The sequence below is a fragment of the Monodon monoceros genome, unplaced genomic scaffold (assembly GCF_005190385.1).
Source record: "Monodon monoceros isolate NGI ecotype Baffin Bay Population unplaced genomic scaffold, NGI_Narwhal_1 Super_Scaffold_5, whole genome shotgun sequence".
Taxonomy (NCBI): domain Eukaryota; kingdom Metazoa; phylum Chordata; class Mammalia; order Artiodactyla; family Monodontidae; genus Monodon; species Monodon monoceros.
The window spans coordinates 101910986-101931405 of NW_021703782.1; the positions used below are offsets into that span (position 1 = coordinate 101910986).

Consider the following 20420-nt stretch of genomic DNA (forward strand, 5'->3'; position numbering starts at 1 on the left):
AAAGCCCGCCCCGACCGTCTACTCACAGTGCTGAGCTTGCTGCAGATGACGAGGATGCGGCGCTCGCAGAGCATGCTCGCGTACAGATGCAGCATGTTGTTTACATCCACAGCCACAAAGTACTCTGTCAGATTTCTCTAGGAGAAAGAAGAAGGGAGGTTTGGGGATTACTTTGTTTGTTCTTATTAAAAACGGTATCTAACAGAAGCACCCGAAACAGAAAATGATCAGAAAGTATACTCCCCTCTTCCCCACTCCTGTGTTCTCCCCCTGGGAGGCCAAATCTCACTCACATGTAAATCATGAAATGTAAAGTTGGAAGAGACCTTAGAGATGAAGGAGTCTGAGCAATCACACCTCTGGGTGGTGATTACAGTTTGCAACGTGAAGTCACATGCAGCACTGTGCTTGCTCTTCAGGTCAGCTCCGAAAGGTGAGCTGGACAAGAAGTCTGCAATCTTAAAAATGAGGAAATCAAGGCAAGAGAGAGATGCCAAGATCAAAAAACCTAATGAGCAGTGAAGATGAGACCGCAGCTCATATCCTCTGACCCTGGGTCCTAGAACTTTCCCAATGCACTGTGCCATACGTCTAAGCAAAAGAAAGTACCCAGGGACCAAAATGCTTCTGGCACAGAGCCTGTTTCTGTCCAACAGGTCCCACCTGCAAAGGCCAGGCATGCTCCTCTCCTGTCATCACTGCTGGGGTCCCCTCCTCCACAGTTTACATTCTCTAAAATGCCTCGGCTGGAAGTAAAGCAATTTCCAAGATCTACAATTTCCAGGTATTTCACTCAAAAGGGGGAAAAGCCATTGAAGACAAGCAGTAGCAAGTTGTGACAAAGCAGTGTTTTTAACTAGCTTTTGTGTGTAGCCTGGGCTTCATTCCTTTTATTAGTACTGTAGATCGGTAGTCTTCAGATTTCAGAAAAAATGTAATGTGTTTCATTTCTGCAACCTTTTCTATACCCACCTGACTTTAATAATACACATGAATATGCTAATTTCTTCAATGTTACAGGTTTTCAATGCCATACAATATAATCCTCTGAAAATGAAGGGGGTTGGAGAGGGAAGGATGGCTATCGCCAGGGGTTGCAGTTTATAATGATGAAAGATCCATAACCCATAAATTCAAGTAAACCAGGTGGATTTTATATGCAAAGTAGCATAAAGTGCTTTTTGACAATATTATGGGTTGGGAATAAGAATGAGCACTTATGATTTATTATTGTTTGATTTGAGTACCAGGTTAACTATCGACCTTTATAAATAAAGCATGAGTGAATTAATAGGTCTGCATACTGACTACCTACCAAGTCCCAGGCACTGGACCAGGTACTCTTAAACGTGTAATTTTAAGCAATCTTCACAAAAATCCAATGAGGTATTATTCTTTCCAACATATAGGTAAACTACGTCTGGGAGAGATTCAGTAACTGGTATAGTCAGATTTTGGACACAGATGCAACACCATAGCCCTATACTTTCCCTTATATTACATTCTCCCTCTTAAATACTTTTAAATATCTACAATTTATGAGGCTTTACATATATTATTTCACTCATCTTGAAGCCACTCCTTGAACAAACATTATCATCTCTATATACAGATAAGAAAACAGAGGCACAGAGAAGTAACTTGACCAAGGTCATATAGTAAGCGGATAAGGCATTGCTCAGTCTTGGGTGGGTTTGTCTTTAAACCTGTGTTGTTGTTGTTGTTGTTTTTCTTTTAACCACCACTAAAAATAGTAGATAAAACTTGTATTTGGAAAGAACATGCAGGATCAAAGTATGGCAAAAGAAAAAGTGTTTCTGTTAAAAATTGTTATTCCATTTATTGAGTAATCCTTGTGGGCCAGAAAATAGGTACTTTACCTGCGTTCTCTCTAATCTTCTCAACAACCCTGAGGAAGGCATTATCATCTCCATCTTATAGATGGGAAAACTGAGGCTCAGGAAGGTTAAACAGTCTTCCAAAGGTCACCCAGCTGGACAGGGCCAAGTTTCAAAACCAGGTTTCCTGAACCCCAAACTCTTGCTCTAACCGCCACACAAACTTGAAAAACAAAACTGAGCAAACAAGAAAGGCAGTATAAATTAGTCAACAAGTGTACCTCTGGCCCAGTGGACTGAGGAGTGCTGAGCTAATGAAGTCAGGGTGGGGTTTGTTCTGAAGACAGTGACATGGCAGAGTTATTCTCGCAAACAAAAATACAAGGCCCTCAGCTGAGCATTTCAGTAAAATGCTTAACTGCTGATGAATTACATGAATTTTTCTTTTAGGAGAGGATGGAAGTAAAAAGAAAATAGAAATGAGGAGCTTAAAGAAGGCCAGAAAGCCCATTAGCACTTTTGACAGATCCAAAGATAACTCTGAAGCCACCAAAACGTGGCCTCAAGAGTCTGCCAAGAAGCTTCACGCTGGGTAGAAATATGTTACACAGCTTGCCGTCCAAATAGGGAGACACAGCGTCAGAGACAAATCCTGCGCCTTATTTTGGTGGGAGAAAAAAAAATCACAAGGATACTTTTGTGGATGGGAAAGGGAACATTTCTGAAATAAAAACACCACTTGGTTGAGGCATAACCCCCAGGCCAACCAGGTTCTGAAGGATTCAGGTGCTTGGTCCAAAAACTCTACACAGGTATGTTAAAAATATGTAACATTTAACCAAATTCTCTCTAAACTGTCATGTACTTTTTTTGGTATTTCTCATCCCATCTGTGCTGATTACCAAGATATTTGTGTCTAAACAGAAGCTGTCTTTCTTATCTGCTTCCTCCCTGCCTCTTTCCTTCTGGGACGCCACCCGCCTAGGCAGTGGGAGTGGGTGGGAATGGACTGGAAACCTCGATCAGCCACAGGAGCACCTGTGGGGCAGAACGGACCTTGGGAACACCTGGAGGGAGCCCTTGCAGCTCCCATCAAGCCTTATCTCAGAAGAAAAGCCCTCAGAGAGAGGGGCCTCCTTCCCCCTGCCTTTAAGAATCCGGTAGCTTAAGCTACAACCACCCTCAATTTCTCAGACCTGCCATGCTTTTCACACCCCCAGGCCTTTACTTCCTCTGTTTCCTCTGCCTAGAAGGCTCTTCTCTTCCTTAAGGACACCCATTTACTTTTCATGACTCAGCTCAAATGTCACCTTCTCCTGAAAGGCTTCCTCAACTCCTCATTTGTCAAGCTGCCCTTTATGATTCCATGACAATTTGTCTCTATCTTATAATCACTCAGTTACAAGTATGTTTTTGCCACCAGACTGAGATCCCTTTGGGTAAAATGATGTATCCCATCATCTTAGCAGTTTGATGAAAGAGAGAATCAATGAGTGGAGAAAGCAACTGACTGAAGACTACTGCTCGTTAGCTCAGGCGTGAGCAGGGTGGTATAAGAGAAACACGAGGGCCTCGAAGGGGGACAATGTGGTATGTTAGGAAGAATGGACCACTTGACTTCAGAAAACCTGGGTCTGAGTTGGATGAAGTGATCAATTACTTAGTAATGATGAAGGGCCCACAGGAAAAGAACTGACATTGGAGACTCACAAAGTCAGGTAAGGTAGCTGGAGGAGGGAGAGCTTTTAAAGGTATCAGTGGCTACATTCATTTTTGTTTGTTTGTTTGTTTATTTATTTATTTGGTTGTGTTGGGTCTTAGTTGCAGCAAGCGGCCTCCTTAGTTGCAGCAAGCAAACTCTCAGTTGTGGCATGCATATGGGATCTAGTTCCTGGACCAGGGATCGAACCCGGGCCCCCTGCATTGGGAGTGCAGAGTCTTAACCACTGTGCCACCAGGGAAGTCCCTACATTCATTTAAAATGTAAAGAAATAGGTGGTTTGTTCTTCAGGTACCTGGGGCAGGGGGGCAGGGAGAACTGTACACAGAGGCAGGTGTACATTTCACAGAGAGGTCAGGGGACGAGGAATAAGAAGAGAAGGCTTCCATGGCAAGTTGTCCTAAGTTAAGACTGTAGCCAGAACACACTGTGAGCTTATTATTTGTTAAAAAACACAGGTATGCCACTTTCTCCCAGCACTTGGCTTCAGTGGAACTAAGTCTTCAATCTTCCATTTCTGTCTCCTATAATCAGCCAGTCAACAAACACCTGTTTGACTCCTACTAAGTGCTTAGTGCCACCCTGGGAGCTAGGCCTGCAGAGATTAACTAAACATGATCCCCATTTTCTAGGAGCAGCGTTAGACCCAGAAACCTCATATGCCAAGAACTGTGATCCAGGCTAGACATGCGCCAGGGCTGGCTGAGAAGGGAAGATTCAACTCTGCCAGATGGATATGGGGGGAAGGCTGGGGAAGACTTGACAGAGGAGAAGATACTTCTCTGGGCCTCCCAACAGGGGGTTCACTTAGGGGACAGGGGGAGAAGCGTGTTCCAGCCAGAGGCAAGGCGGAGAGAGCAGCTCTATGCAGGTCAGTGGACTGAAGGGCAGGGTGCAGGGCAGGGAGCGTGCTGGGGCAGGGGAGCTGAGTTCAGATCCTGTGGGAGCCTAGACTTGATAATAACAGGGAGGTAACAAGGAGCTGCTGAAGAATCAGGATGGTCCTATCGTGTTGCGGAAAGATCTTCCTAGAGGTCCTGTAGAGGATGCACAAGAGAGGGCAAGCAGGAGGCAGGGCAAGCAGCTAATAGGCTACTGCCACATTCAGGGAAAGAATGAGTACAAGCTATTCAGATAAAAGCTTTGAATATGAATGTCACAGATCTCTGTAAAGTGGAATCACAGGACTTGACAATGGATCAGACTCTGAAAGGGGGCAGGAAGCATCTGGGACAAGGCCCAGACTTCCAGGTTCCTGTGCTCCACATCTGTCCACCTGCCCAACAAGTTTTTTTTAAAGGGAGAGTCCAGTCTTTTAATGAAGGATCAATCCTCCTTCTAAAGAACCATCAATCCTGTCAAACATGGTATTGCTGTCCACCTGGTCTTAGGCCCAGTGTCCTGGGTTATAATGCCATCATGGCGAAGCCTAAATAACCACCCCCTTTATTCCCTGACAATTACTCCTCCATGTGACTCACTTGCTAAAAAGGAAAACCTTGCTTAGACGGACTACTTCCCAGTGTCCATGCTCAAAAGGGCTCAGTTTTCTCAGTGCTAGTAAGTTTTTAGGCTTAAGGAAGAACATTCCTTTTCTATTCATAGAGTTTAAGCATATTTTCAGTTACATATAGTTATGTGCCTCTGAGCATCCTCCTATATGCCTAGTAATTATTATTTGGGCCCACTCTGTAGGGCTGGGTAGCAGGGACACAAAGCTGACCACTTTCCAGGCCGAACAGGGCTCAAGTCCGAGAAAGGTCTCTGGTTAACAGAGAAAGAGCAGCCCGGAAATTGAGCTTCAGAAGAGGCACGTACAAGGCTCTCCAGGCTTTTCATTTCTACAAAAGCAACAGCGCGGAAGAACACTTCCAGCTCTAACTCTCTGTGGCTCTAAATCCAGACAAAGAAGAAAGGAAGACACTTGGCAAAACCCCATTTCCCCCAGGAGAAGCCCCATAATGGCTGCTCCCTTTTAGTTGTCCCTGCTGGCTCCTGTGCCGATCCAGGTGGCTGGGGACTTCAGGCTCACTGCGATCCACGCCCCGGGTGAGGAAGCAGGTGGGGGTGGGGGTGGTGATGGGAGGTGGAATGGGCCTCGGAAGGGAGGGGATACAGTGGGGCTCAGAGAAAAAGGGTCTTAGGTTCAGTACCTTAGGGAAATGAGATAATCCCCAAACTAAAGAACTGACTCTAAGCTGGGTACTCCTTGGAGCCTTCGAAACAGATGCTAGTCCGCCCCACGGTCTGTCATTTTATTAGTCTTTGTCACTCTCAGCTTTATACACAGTATAGATGATAAAGACTTACTGTACTGTGTCTGGAGGAGGTTTCTAAGGCAAGAGGCTGGTTTTGTCCATGGGCCTTATTTCCTGAAATAACTCTTGCTCAGATTATTTTACCATAATGTAAACCTTTAAAATCCTCAATTAATTTTTTAAAATAAGAATTTAGGTCATTTTAGTTGTGTAGGATTCTTAAAAAGAAATTATAAATTTGGATTCTAAAATAATCTGTTTGAGAAAGAATCCCACAAACTCACATAAGCAATCAAATCAGAGAAGTACCTTATAGGAAAGAAAGCAGAGTTTACCCGGAGGTCAACTTCTATCCCTCTGTATGAATGGAAAAACCATTAGAATAAACAATTACCTGACAACTCTTAACAGCAACAATGGAATTCTCTATAATCTCAGTACTTGAAAATAGGTCTTCTACTGCCACTTCAACTTTGTTTATTTTTGAAAGTCATGATGAGTTCATAAATCTTTTCTATATCATGGTGCATCTTTTGACAAAGTGGAGTCTGGGCAATGTTATATGTAACTGTCCATTCTAAATGCTTTCTTCGCATCATTAACCACTTGGTATGACACAGGCCAGATAATTAAGACAGGTTTGTTTAATATTCTAAAAGAAGGTCTATATGATTATCCATTAATCAAAAGTAAACTTCAAACCCTGGACACTAAAAAAAATTCCTTATAGAGCCAGTTTACAATGTAATTATGAATACATATCTGTTCATGATCTGTGACTTTTTTTTTAAATGCAGGTCAACTGTTTATAAAGATTTATGCTCATTTAATTATTGCCTGTATAAAATTCACTCCTACATGTGTTAACTTGATAGACAGAAAAAACCCTGAAGAGCAATTACATAGTGATAGTTTTTCAGTGAAAAAGAAGAAAATATTTTTACACAGAAATTGTAGAAATAATAAGAATTAAGTTCAACAGGGATCTGAAAGTGGAAAGACTTAATTTTCTCCATTTGCTTTTCATTAACATCTTGCAGACGCACTGGCTCAAAAGCCAAGTGAAAGGAACTGTTATTTTTCCTTCTCCTGAGAGTGACTGCATTGCTAATTCATTCATTCATTCATTCAATCATTCAGTCATTCCGTAAATACATACTGAACATCTACTCTGTTCTAGGTACAGTGCTAATTACGGAGATGCAGTGATGAAAAAATCTGATCCCTATCCTTATGGAAGGAGAACTGATAAAAACAGTCACACAATTAATTCTATAATTTACACTTAGGATGAGTGATTTCTTAGGAAGGTACTGGGAGCCAAGGAGCAGAGGGCCAGGACCCAGCAGCGTCTTGGTGATGGAATCAGACTGACCTGAGCGTGAATGCTGGTTTACAATTTACTGGCTGGGTGGCTAGGGGTAAGTTACTTCATGTCTCTGGGCTCTATCTCCTCTTCAGATCAGGGATAACAACCATACTGTAAGGCTGCTGTGAAGATTTCATGATATAGCAAATAGTGCCTGATCTGATCCACGGTGGGTGTTCAATCAATACTACCTCCTTTCTCTCTCCCACATTAACCCTTCTCTGAAGCTGTCCAGAAGAATATAATTATCTGCTGACAGAATCAAGTTCCATATCCCAAAGTCCTTTTACCCTTTTCTTTGCTTATTCTCTTAGTTCAGAAGTCCTTAAGAGGAGATAATCAATAAATGTGTACACAACATCTCCCACATGACAGGCACTAGAGTCCTGGACTCTATTTCTTGTACCATTTCCAGTCAATGGTGGCTGCTAAGAGACTTTTGTGGCCAAACATACACTCCATGAAAAGTGTTGCTCTTCACAACCAAAAATGTCAGCAAAAACCAAGAAAAGATAAGCTCCAAGAAGTAATGCTCCCTAGCCCTTGGCCACAACTCAAGAGAGGTTAAGACTAGAATTTTAGGAAAGCTGAAGGACAAAGCGAAAGAAAGGACCATCAAAAGCAGTATCTCTGTGGCACCAGGCATTGAACTTGGAACTTTACATGTAATAGTTCACTTGTTCCTCCCACTTTCCTTTATTAGATAAGGAGGCCTGAGAATATAAGTAAGTATCCCAAGGTCCCAGAGTGGTGGAGCCCAGTGTCTGGCTGTCTCCAAAACTCATGTTCTTTCCACTACAGCAGACTATATCATATTAACAACCCCTTCGTTATTGCTTGTTTCAATTTGCAATGCAGCAATTTAGTCATTTTAAATTAATCCTTGAAAAACTGCCAAGAGATTAAAATGCAAATTTCAACATGGCTGGAGCTCAATAGCGATTCTATGTCAAAAATCACACAAATTGGTCCTACAGAAGTTCAGATTCTCCTTAGAGGAAAAGCTTTCCTGCTTCATTTCATACTTGAAATATGAAAAATCATTTCTTTTCCTTTTTCCATTCCTCATGAATATCAAAAGTCAACTGTAGGGACGCAGGGGGTTATAATGGAAACAAAATGTTTTGGTTCCTTACAAACCTGGGTCACTACACCCCATTTGGAAGCAGACCTTGTGCTATAACCTCAGGCCTGTGAGCCCTGGGTCCCAACATGTAAAATGAGGCTCACGTCTACCTCTCACAGAATAGCTGTAAGGATTTAAATGGAACCATGTATGTTAGGAGTCTGGCAGATTGTTTTTATTATTCTCACTTAGAAACAAACAAGGCCAGCCTTTTACTGGTCTGCAAAGGAAGGTTTAGGGGACAATGGGTCATACACAGGGAATTGGCTCATTAGTGGCAAAACCAGCAGAGGGAATGCAGATTTTTTTTAAATGGCGGGGGCAGGGGAGGTGGCTTACAGTGCAAACAGGAATTGGGGGTGGGGTTATGAAGAAGATAAATTTTTTTTTTCCTACACTATTTCTAATCTCAGTAATTGTGGTTTTGAAAATTGAGAAACTGTCAGGACTTTCAGGTACCTTAAAGTTCTTGAGTAATTCTCAGTCCTTAAAATTAAAAAATAGAAAGATGAACTTAACCTAGGCAATAATTGTTATTATAACATTATTATAATAGCAAAACATTAGAGACAATCTAAATGTCTGTTAGTAGGTGAAACACAGTTAAAGTATGTGGGGATTTCCAGTAAAATATGGTGGATTAAACATACGTATTTGTTTAATACATATTTTCTCTCTCCTGATACCATGCAATCCTCACCATCCCCTGCCAGGAAAAGTCACAATGAAATAATTTTAAAAGATGTAAACCTCAAAGAACAGGAGAAAAGATAGTAATGGCAGAGAGATGTCAAATTTTTTGGAAGCCAGATGTTATTAAAGAAATGGTTCTCAACCTGGGTCATTCGCCCCAGTGGACTTCTGGCAATGTCTGAAGAGATTTTTGGTTGTCACGCCTGGTGGGGGGGGGGGTACCATCTTACAGTGGGTAGAGAGAGACCAGGGATGCTGTTAAACACCCCACAACATACAAAACGATCCTGCACAACAAAGAATGATTTGGTCCCAGGTATCAAGAGTGTCAACCGAAACTTTAGTTGAGAAACTAAAGAAGAATGACTTGGCAGCCCAGAAAAGGCTGGGCCCAGGGCACAGGGCAGCAAGCATCCAACCCAACTCACACCACAGAACTCCAAAAAAGTTCAGGAACTGGAGACACCGAGCACCTCTAAAGGCTAGGGGAAGGGTGCTAATAAAAAGAAGAGTAATTCGATCCCAAGATTCTCCTCTCCCAGCTCACTCAGCTAGTCAACTGGCCTTTTGGCACCCCTCCTGAGGAAAAACTGTTTACTTTCTAGTAACCAGAAAGGTTTGGGAACACTAGGTACAGCTGAGGGCAGGGGATAAAGAATTGAACAAAAAATGGGAGGGGAGCTTAAAGTATACATGCTAAATGTTCATATCCTATAACTTACCAGCCACTCAGCTTCCAGAACACGTGTTATGAAGCTTACAGTCACTGGCAAGAGAAAATTGACTAATCCAAAAGAAAAGATTCTGATATTGACATTTAAAATCCTCCCCTCATCCCCAGTAGCCAGGCCTCTAAGCCATGATCTACAGTAAAGCCCACCAGGTAACAAGTCCCATTCATGAACACAGAGCTTCCAATTAGCTTTTTAAGGCCTCACGCAGATAGGATTGGGCAGCTATTTGAGGAAAGGCCTCTACAATCAAAGATACAGAACAAAACAAACAGAAGAGAGGACCTCTAAGGAAGAAAACAATGCAAAGAGAAGAAAAAATTTTAAATTTATGAATAACAGTGTCAAAGAAATAAGAAGAAATGTTGCACCCATGAAACAAGATGCCATTAAAAAATGAATAATCTACTGTATAACACCAAAAAGCTCTTGGATATTAACAGTGATGGCAGAAGTAAAGAATTCAAAAGGGTGGAAAGATTAGTTGAAGAAAGTAGAAAGAAGACCAAAAGAGACCTGGAAAATACAAAAGTTATGAAAATTAAAGGATCAACACTAGGAAGCTTAACATGCCACCATAGAGACCCCAGAGAAAGAAAAGAGAAAAAAATAAAGAAGAATTTTTTCAAAGAAATAATGTGAGAACACTTCCCAGCTCTAAAGGACATGAATTTTCAGACTGTACGGGTCCACCAAATATCCAGCAGAGTAGATGAAAATGGACCCATAGCAAGGCAAATCACTGTACAATTTCAAGATACTAGAGACAGATAAAGGATCCAAAAAAAACCCCACCCAAAATAAAAAAGAAAAAAAGACCCCAGCAATCAGAATGGATCAAGACTTCTAAGCTTCAACGTGAAATCTAGAAGTCAATGGAGCTATGTCTTCAAAGCTCTGAGGGTAATGCCCAACCCTATCAAGAGTAGAATAAAGTCATTCGCAGTCATGCAAGGTCTAAACATGTTGCCCCCAACACTGTCAGGAAACTACTGGAAAATGTTTCACCAAAATAAAGGAATAAGATAAGCAGTAAGATGTGAAATCCAGGAACTCTTATTTGACAAATGTATAAGTAAGAAAACATATCATAATCTATCGTATGATTCAGCTTGCTCATTGAAATGTAAACATTAACTTTTGATTTAAGTTTTTTCCTGAAGACAGAGAAAGGATGGCGGAGGGGAAACGTGAGTGAGAAAAGGATACTTTATGTATATGTGTGTTTCTGGGGGAGAGGGGATCAGAGGTAATAAAGACCTAAATTCATCTTCCATAAGAAAGTCAATAACTGTTATCCGAAACAGAAAAATTAAGAACAGCAATATGAGCATGTCAGGAAAAAACATGGAGAGAAATACTACAACTGCTAAAAACCTGAAGGTAGCTGCCTCTGGGGAACGGGAATAAAGGAGAATTTGGAAATTTCATCAACAATTATGTGATATTACATGTTTGTTTAAGCCATTAATATGTATTACTTTCATAAGAATAAAATACCATTAAACAAAAATATCACTTAACATAGATGAAAGATATGAACAGTTTTGAGAGTACAGTAAAAAAATAAGTTGCCAAACAGTATGAACAGTACTGTTTTATGTCTAAAAAATGTCTACAACACAAAAGGATTCATACATTTAACATGTAAATTCATAGAGAAAGGTCTGAAATGACACTCATCAAACTCTGGATGGAGAATGGGATTAGGGGTGGGGGAGGGATGGTGGGGCTGGGATGGTGGTAATGTGGGACCTTTCACTTTTTTTAATATGTACTTCTGAATTGTTTGATTTTTTTTACAACAAAGATATTTGTAAAGAATTTTTCATAACACAGGTAAATGTTCATAATACATTGTCATAGAAAAAGCAGGTATAAAGGTATATAATTGAAATGATCCTCCCCCATTGTGTTTTTTAAAATGTAGCTTCCAAGCTTTAAAAAAATCAAAAGAACCCTTTTATCTCAAACAAAATATTACCGAATTCCCAATTTAAGTAGATAGAAATGAACCTGCTCTGAATAAAGCAGAAGCATCCATGCCCTGGTGGGTCAGCCGTTTAGCTCCCTCAGTCCTTCCCATGTCCCAAAGAACCTCAGGCAGGGCTCCAGGCAGAACAATTTGAAAACTACTACTATCACAGAAATGAAGAAAAGAAAAACTCAGAACATGACTTTCTCAGGGATTACAATGATTTTTTCTTTTGCTTCTTTTTTTTTTTTTTTTTTGCGGTACGCGGGTCTCTCACTGCTGTGGCCTCTCCCGTTGCGGAGCACAGGCTCCGGACGCGCAGGCCCAGTGGCCATCGCTCACGGGCCCAGCCACTCCGCAGCACATGGGATCCTCCCGGACCGGGGCACGAACCCGCGTCCCCTTCATCGGCAGGCGGACTCTCAACCACTGCGCCACCAGGGAAGCCCTCTTTTGCTGCTTATAATACACATATATACATACCATTCCTATGACTTGAAACAGTTTAAACAGTAATAATATCTGTTCCTTACCATGCCTATATAACCAACTAAACCTGACACATTCATAGCAGCGAGGGGTGGAGAAGGTCAAGAGAACTCCATTAACCTTTCCAAGTTATGATTCTATACTCATATTTCCTATTTCTTAGGGTGACTTTGATCAGTTACATTTTTCTAGAAAATTTTATATTATCACAATTTTCAAATTTATTGGCTACGTCTAAGATTATTTTGTTGTTTTTAGTAATTTAGTTTTTAAAAAGTCTATTTTTCAATTTTACTTTAACAATATTTTCTAACTAATTACATTGTAACTTATTGTTCAAGTTTGGATTTTTTTTATTGCTATCCTTCTTCTGGCTTCTTGAATTGCAAGTCAAGTTCATGATTTTCTAAAGTTATTATTTATAATGAAAGCATCCAAAGCTATGAATTTTCACAAGAGTAGTTTTGGCCAAATCTGTTAGGTTTTTGTTGTTCAGTGTTCTCACTAATTATTAGATAATTATTATTATCTAAATAATATCCAATTTCAATGTTTTATCTTCTTTGACCCAACCACTCCTTCAAGTAGATGAATATTTTAAAAATCTTCATTCATCATTAATTTCTAGGTTTATTTCATTGTAATAAAAGACAGTGGCCTGTAAGAGTTTGAATTTTCCTATTTTGAATTCTTCAGTGCAATCTAGCACATAATCAATTTTTTTTTTTTTTTTTTTTTGGGGGTATGCGGGCCTCTCACTGCTGTGGCCTCTCCCATTGCGGAGCACAGGCTCCGGACGCTCAGGCTCAGCGGCCATGGCTCACGGGCCCAGCCGCTCCACAGCATGTGGGATCTTCCCGGACCGGGGCACGAACCTGTGTCCCCTGCATCGGCAGGCGGACTCTCAACCACTGCGCCACCAGGGAAGCCCCATAATCAATTTTTATAAATGTTCCATGCCACAGCCCTGGCTTCTGCTCTTTCTGCAGGACTTTTCCAGTTCTTTTTGGGTTCCTTCATTGTCTACACCTTCTTGACTGCTCAATAACCATCTCCTTTACGTTGCAGAAATTCCTCAAATTTTCTAGCTCATGGTGGCTCCTTCTGCCATTACGTGGACATTTTTCTCCTTAATTTTATAGTTCTCTTATCATTTCAATGGAATTTTTTGAGAGATGAAAGGTAAAATTATGGGCTCAAAGTGTAGCACAATATATGAGAACTCAGTTTCTAGTATCAGAAAGATCAATGTTTGAATTCCAGTTCTACCATTTCTGTGCTGTAGGACCTTGAATATGTTACTTAAGTTTTCAGGACCTCTGTTTCCTTATATAAAATAATAATTAGGGTACTGACTACCTAAGCTTATTACGAGAGGTAAATGAGAAAATACAGTTAAAGCACTGAATACCTTATTTGAAAAGCACTAGTACTCAATGAACATTAGCTATTGTTGTTAAAATGGTAACTGTGGTGTGGATTTTTTTATTACTTAATGTCAAACAAAAAAAAAGCAATATTTTCCACCAGAGCCTAATCACGTAGATAGTAAACTTTGTGAATATCTTCGACAATCCCAGTTTATTAAGACTGTTACCTAATCACAACACTATAGCCTAACTTCATTAATTAAATGTGATTACCTGACTTATTCCAGTACTTTAAAAAAGTAATCAAGTACATACCCAAAAGAATCAAAAGGATTGAACACAAAGTTCAATCTGTACACCAAAGTTCAAAGCAGCATTATTCACAATAGCCTAAAGGTGGAAGCAACCCAAGCGTCCATCGACCGATAAGTGAAATGTAGTATGTTACGTATATACAATGAAATATTATTCAGCCTTAAAAAAAGAAGGAAATTCTGACACATGCTACAACATGGATGAACCACAAAGGCATTATGCTAAGTGAAGTACACCAAACACAAAAGGACAAATATTGTATGATTCTACTTAAATGAGGTGCCTAGAGTAATCAAATTCATAGAGACAGAAAGAATAGTGGTTGCCAGGTGATGATGGGAGGAGGAGGGAAATGAGTTGTTGTTTAAAGGGTTACTTAATGGCCACAGAGTTTCAGTTGGGAAAGATGAAAAAATGGAGATGGATGTTGGTGACAGTTGCACAACAATGTGAATGTGTTTACCAATGAAATATATACTTAAAGACGGTTAAAACAGTAAATGTTACATTATGTACATTTTGCCACAATTTCAAAAGCAACCAAGTGCCTTAGTGGTGGTGATTCTATATTTAATTCTATGTAGTACTATTTACAATCCGAGTAAAACATTTTGAAAATACGTCTTAAGCCTAGGCTAGATAACGTCATTCGGCTTGTTCAGAGGGCAAATATTACCCTCTGCTCCCTCAGACTCAAGTTCACTGCTAAGTCTTTAAGAGGTGGGGATGGGGGTCCTCACACTTCTACCCACAATTACTTTTACTTTCTTAAAAGTCAATACAGAAATGTAGTAGGAGCATAATTTTACTTGAGTATATCTACCCTAATAAAGAAATCTTTATATGGCAAGTTCTTTACATAGAAGCATTTTATTTACAACAGCAAAAACTAAAAACCCCTAAATTCACAACAGCGAGGAAATAGCTAAATAAGCTACATAGCAAATTGAATATTATGCAGCCAACAAAATTGACTGTGAATGAAATGGCAAAATGCTTATGTAATAGGTGATTCTAACTATGTAAATAATACATTCTCAAAAGACTACAATCAGACATCAATATGTTAATAGGTGATTACCTTTGAGAAGTATGAATAATGATCTTTCCTTGTCTTTATACTTTCTATATTTTTAAAATATTCTCTATTTGGTTTTACTTTCATAATGCATTATTTTTATAATGGGAAAATATATCCTTTTATTTTCTTTCAAAATTAGTAAAAAAAACAAAGAGGAATAAAAATTTAATCCACCCCTGCCCAAGTACTCACATTCTCCGGGATGCTGGGAAGTTCTCTGGTGTCAGGCACAGTAAAATAAGAATGCTGGAAAAGAAAAACAAAAGCTATTTATTTCTGCAAAAGCATGCAACAAGCACATTATTCAGAAATCAGGTAAATGATCTGAAGATAATTCCTCACTCAGATGAAGAAACAGGGTTTCACTCATAGAGAACAGTCTATGGAATATTTCCTTAGGATAATGTTGGATTAAAGCCAGATGCATTAAATCATTCGTTTGGTAGATGGAGTTCTTTTCTATGAAAGAGGAACTTCTTTGAGATACAAAAGAACACCTCAAGGAAGTTAAAGGCCAAATTCTTTTACGATGTTTGCAGGTTTCTGAACACAACGAAAGCTACAGACTTCATAATTTATTGTTCAGTGAGGCAAGTGGACACTAGGGACCAAATATCACTAGGTTCACTCAGGAATGGTCTTTACCAACCAAACCTGCCATTTCATTTCAGCACCTGAGATTATATCCATCTACAAGCTGCGGGCCAAATCTGCCCCGAAGGCCCAAGGGATGTTAAGGACAGCTCCAGCGGAAGGACTGCTGCCCTGAGACACTGCAGATGGCTAACAGCGGAGAAAGTCTCTCCACTATGCATGCTCTGCAAATAAGCCTCCTGACTTCCAGTGCAAATTCCAGTGAAGGGAGCTGGAGACTCAGTGGAGTCGAAAACCTGACCTGTTCAGAGAACTTTCAAGGAGGCATCTCCATGTTTGTAACAAGCATGTGTCTCTGAGTTAAATGAAAACAGGCTGAACTGATGACACCTCCTCCGTGCTGCTAAAGACTCAGAGAACAATGGCAAGCAGGAATGGAAAGAGCCTGGTGCTGCCGAATTAAAGAAGGGATTGTGCAAAGGCCAGGAAGGGTCACATACAGAGAAAGTCAGCTTAGCCATGGCCAAAGTTCAAACCTAGACCCCCAAGTGACATTTCAGGAAGTTCTCCCCACTCCCCATTCTTGGATAACTGCAAAATAAGTAGGTCTCTGGAAAAATGAGTTGTACAGGCTTCCTGAAATGAAAGGCCTGGAGGACAACTGCAATAACGAAAATAGCAACAATAACAGTATAAGCTATTTGTCTAATATTCAGCAGGTATTTATGAACACCTGCTGCACGGAAGGCTTTATATCAGGTACTTTATAAATAGTATCTCTAATTTCCACAGCAAAATTTAAGATAGATATTATGTCCATATTACAAATGGGTAAATTAAGGCTTAGAGAGGTAAAGTGACTTAAGGTCATACAGCTAGTAGGTGACAGAACTAGGATTGAAACCAGGTCTGCATAACTAGAGCTATGCTCTTTCCACGATAACAGACTGTTATACCTGTGCTTTTTAATGAGCAAATTATAGCTAAAGCCATTTGAATTAAACTAATAAAACTGAAAAGAAAAAAAAATTAAAAGATAACTTAAAAAACACCCCCTGCAGTGCACTATTCCAAAATCTGTGGGTTTGTGTCAAAACATTATCTATGAAGAATTATGACAGAGATTATGTAGCATATTAGTTATGGGAAACTAACTGGAAACTAGTTAATTAATTCAAGTCAACAATGAGGATTAAAATAATAAAAGCAAAATACAGGTTAAATTTGATGCCATGAGATACCAAATTCTATACCAAATGGCTAGAAGGGAGTCCCAGGAAATGTTCAGTAATGGAAGTCCACATGGTGATGGAGTCACAGAATAAGGATCGGCACAGTGAGGGAGAAAGGACAGGGACCACAGAGTCAGACACTTAATAGTTATGTGATCTTAGGCCACTTCACTTAATAGCTCAGAACCTCAATTTTTTAACCTGTAAATGGGAATTGTAATATCTACTTCAGAACTGTTGTGAAGAATAAATGTTACATATGTGAAGTGCCTAGCATTCCATAAATGGTATTTTAAAAGAAAATTATTATTACTCTCTCAACTGTTAGTTTATATTCCTATTTTTCTCAATCACCTATAGAAGACACACAGAAACATTCTCTCGTGACTCAAGACAGAAAGTCCAAGACTGCATTTTATCAATTTTTCAGGCTCTATAATACAGCTGAGACTAACCCTTCAGAAATGCAACATGGAGAGAGGAATTCCTTGTGAAGAGGAAAGAAGAAAATATCTGCCTTTACAAATGCAACAGATTGTAAACAGTGAGCCTACTCAATTCCAAAACCAACTACTCCCCAGGCTGTCCTTTGAGATTCTGTCTTGCTCCATCGCCCATGAAATGCTGGGACCAGAGGAGGTCAGAAACATTCCTAGAAACCACTGGCATGAAACAGCTGCACGTCCCCCCCCCCCCGCCCCGCAACAGTTCTTCCTGCCCCTGCGATGGCTTGTCCTTGAGGCCTGGCAGCCACTCAAAGGAAGGAGAGGCCCTTCCTCCCCAGTAGCTGGTGACCCACCCAGGCTACTCCCCAGCTACCTGTCAGATGTCATTACAGACTGAAACGGTGAGATCAAGCTGCTTAGGAAAAGGGACAGAGACAAAGGCAAAGTTGCTTCGCTATGAGGCAATGACTGGGGCAGGTTTAAAGCTCATTTCTTCATCTTTTCCAGACACTCTTCCTTACACAAATTTCTGGAAAAAGGTTTCTTTCCTTCCTATGCTCCATTAAAATGAGCAAAAACCTCTACCAGTTCCTTCTTTCCTCCCTTTCTTTCAACACTCATGGCCTAGTGGAAAGAACATAGGCTTGGAAGTCAGCCCTGGGTTTAAAAGCCCCGATCTCACTTATTAACCACACGACCTTGGATGGGCAAGAATCTTTTTCTCTCTAAGCCTCAACTATGAAATGAGAATGCTAATATCTATTTGTAGAGTTGTTTTGAACACTAGAAATGCATACTTGGCATAAATTAGGAACTTAGTATATAACAGATCTATTATTAGTTATTGGCAGTAATATTGCTTTCAACGTGATCATCATGAAAAAAAACCCCTATATGTTCATTTTCTTTAAGAGGGAAAATACCAAGTTAATTACCACTGAATACCAACACTGTACCTGGTTCTACTGAAGCTGAAAGACAAAACTTCTTAAACATTCAGACCCCACAACATGGGGGAAATAGCCCCTAGATAATCAATAGCTGGTCAAAGGGGATCCATCTGAGAATTCTGATGACGGTGGTGACAAGGGTTTGACCTAGAGAATTGCAGTAACTGAAATATGGAAAAGAACTCCTTATCTGACGCCTTATCTGACAGATGAGGAAATTGAGACCCACGAAGTTAAAGGTTTTGATTAAGATCACTCAGGTCATTGGCAAAACTATGACTTGGGGATTGAAATCTCCCAATTTGTAATTCAGAGGCTTTTCCACCCTGGCACACTACAGACCACATAGCATGTACATAGAAGAGTTCAAGGAAACGATCTGGCCAGGAACTGTGCTAGACAGTCTCTATCCCTGTCCTTGAGGGCGTACAGTCCAGTGGCGGAGACAGGAAAACAGGTTGTTTCAACGTGTTTTGTGACTAAGTACTGCAAAGTGTACAAGCTGCTTGGGGCAAAAAAAAAAAAACCTTAGCTAAGGGGGGTTACCCTGGTAAACAGGGGAAAGGCGGTGTTGAAGGTTCGGGGGTGGCAGGATGGGCTTCAGTGAAGGGGCAGACACAGCAGTGCTAGGGGGCAAAGCATGAGGCAAGGAGCCCCACAGGGGCTGAGGAGGCAGGGGTCAGCCATCCCATTCCAAGCCCAGCATCTGCCATTCAGGAGATGATAGCGATGGGATGACAGCCAGGAAGAGAGGAGCCTGGGGGCATTTGGGATCCATTTCTCATGGAATCCCAGAGAAAGAAAGAAATACATCTCCCTGGCCTGTCTTGAGGTCTCACAGTACTTGGAGGTGGGGAAGGTGCGGATGACAGAAGACAATCCCATTTGGCTCTTTTTTCTCAGTGATTGCTAATATACTGCCGCCACTTACCACGCTGAGATGAACAGATACTCCTGGGTCAGGGATAGGAAGTTTGTGCAGAGTTTCAAGAAGCTCATTCCACTGACTCTCCTGAAAGAAATAAAAGGCCTAAGTAACAAAGGCAGGGCTGAGCCCTTAGTCAGAGACCTGCAGGGAGGTCTGGGCACACAACAGAAATAGGTTTGATATTCAAGTAGGGTTGGACAAAAGACACTGCTTAGGCTCAATAAAAGAGCCAAACAGATCCGCCCACACCAAGTTTGACATTTTCTACCTAGTGAGACACCTACCATGACCGCCTTTTATGGATCATATACCATAAGCTCTCAGCAAATCTATCCTCTCAACTCCATAGCAACAACTTTTAAATGCAAACAACCCCAGCTTACAGGGCGGGGGTGGTAGGGAGAAATAACGATGACACTATAGATCTTGTCTTCATCATCATTACCCTCAATTAATTTTATTGAGTGTTCACTGGATACACAGCAACCTCCAATTATGGAAAGTTAAAAATGAACTACTACAACAGCATGGAATACAGGATGGTGGCTGCGCATTTTAATTAGTGAAAATGAGCCACAAAGTGAAATGCAAAGCAGTACAAATTCTTCGACTGAAAACAGGTTCACCTTTAAAATGCTCAAAAGAACACTGTTTATGGAATTATCCAAAAGCTATTTCTCCCACCCTGTGGAATTCTCTGTGCTGATAAAACAGTAATAAGTTTACATTTGTACCCATTTGGTAGGTGTTTGAGCCTCACAACTACCTCACTTTACAGGTTGAAAACTAAGGCTCCGAAGGGTAAAGGAACTTGACTCAAATCATCCAGCTGGTAAGTTGCACAGCCAGGAGCTAATCACAGGTTTTCTGTGTTCAAACCCAGAGCCCTCTCTGCTGTTCCACAGCTGTCTTTGTTAGTGAATTTAAAGGAGAGGGAAAAGAGGATGGGCCCAAAGTAAAATCCTGTTTCAATCTGAATTCATAAGTTACTCAAATTTCTCAAGGGGTAGAAATGAACGTGTGCAGGTACACAAGTTTAATTTTGCTCTGAAACAATCTCAAATTTACAGAATAATCACACGACAGTACAAAAAAACTTTATTTCCATTTGAGAGTGAGTTACCAACATTATGTCCCAACATCCATAAATAAAAAGGACATTCTCCTACATAACAACAATTAATCATCAAAATCAGGAAATTAACACTGAAACATTACCATCTAATCCTCAGATCCCACCAAGTGTTGCCAACTGTGCCAATAATGTCCTTGAATAGCAAAATTATCCAGTTCAGAATCACATGT

The 20420-nt window shown here is 40.5% G+C and overlaps 1 protein-coding gene across 5 annotated transcripts in view; it reads right to left on the reverse strand.

Annotated features, from left to right (window-relative positions):
- Positions 1–20420, reverse strand: part of DENND1A (DENN domain containing 1A) — a 537874-nt gene that overhangs the window by 247698 nt on the left and 269756 nt on the right. For all 5 annotated transcript variants that reach the window (XM_029202625.1, XM_029202629.1, XM_029202624.1 and 2 more), the window contains 3 exons: positions 19119–19199; positions 15158–15211; positions 27–137 (listed from right to left, as the gene is read on the reverse strand). In XM_029202625.1, coding sequence (XP_029058458.1) covers positions 27–137; positions 15158–15211; positions 19119–19199 — 246 coding nt within the window. The remainder of the gene's footprint in view (positions 1–26; positions 138–15157; positions 15212–19118; positions 19200–20420) is intronic.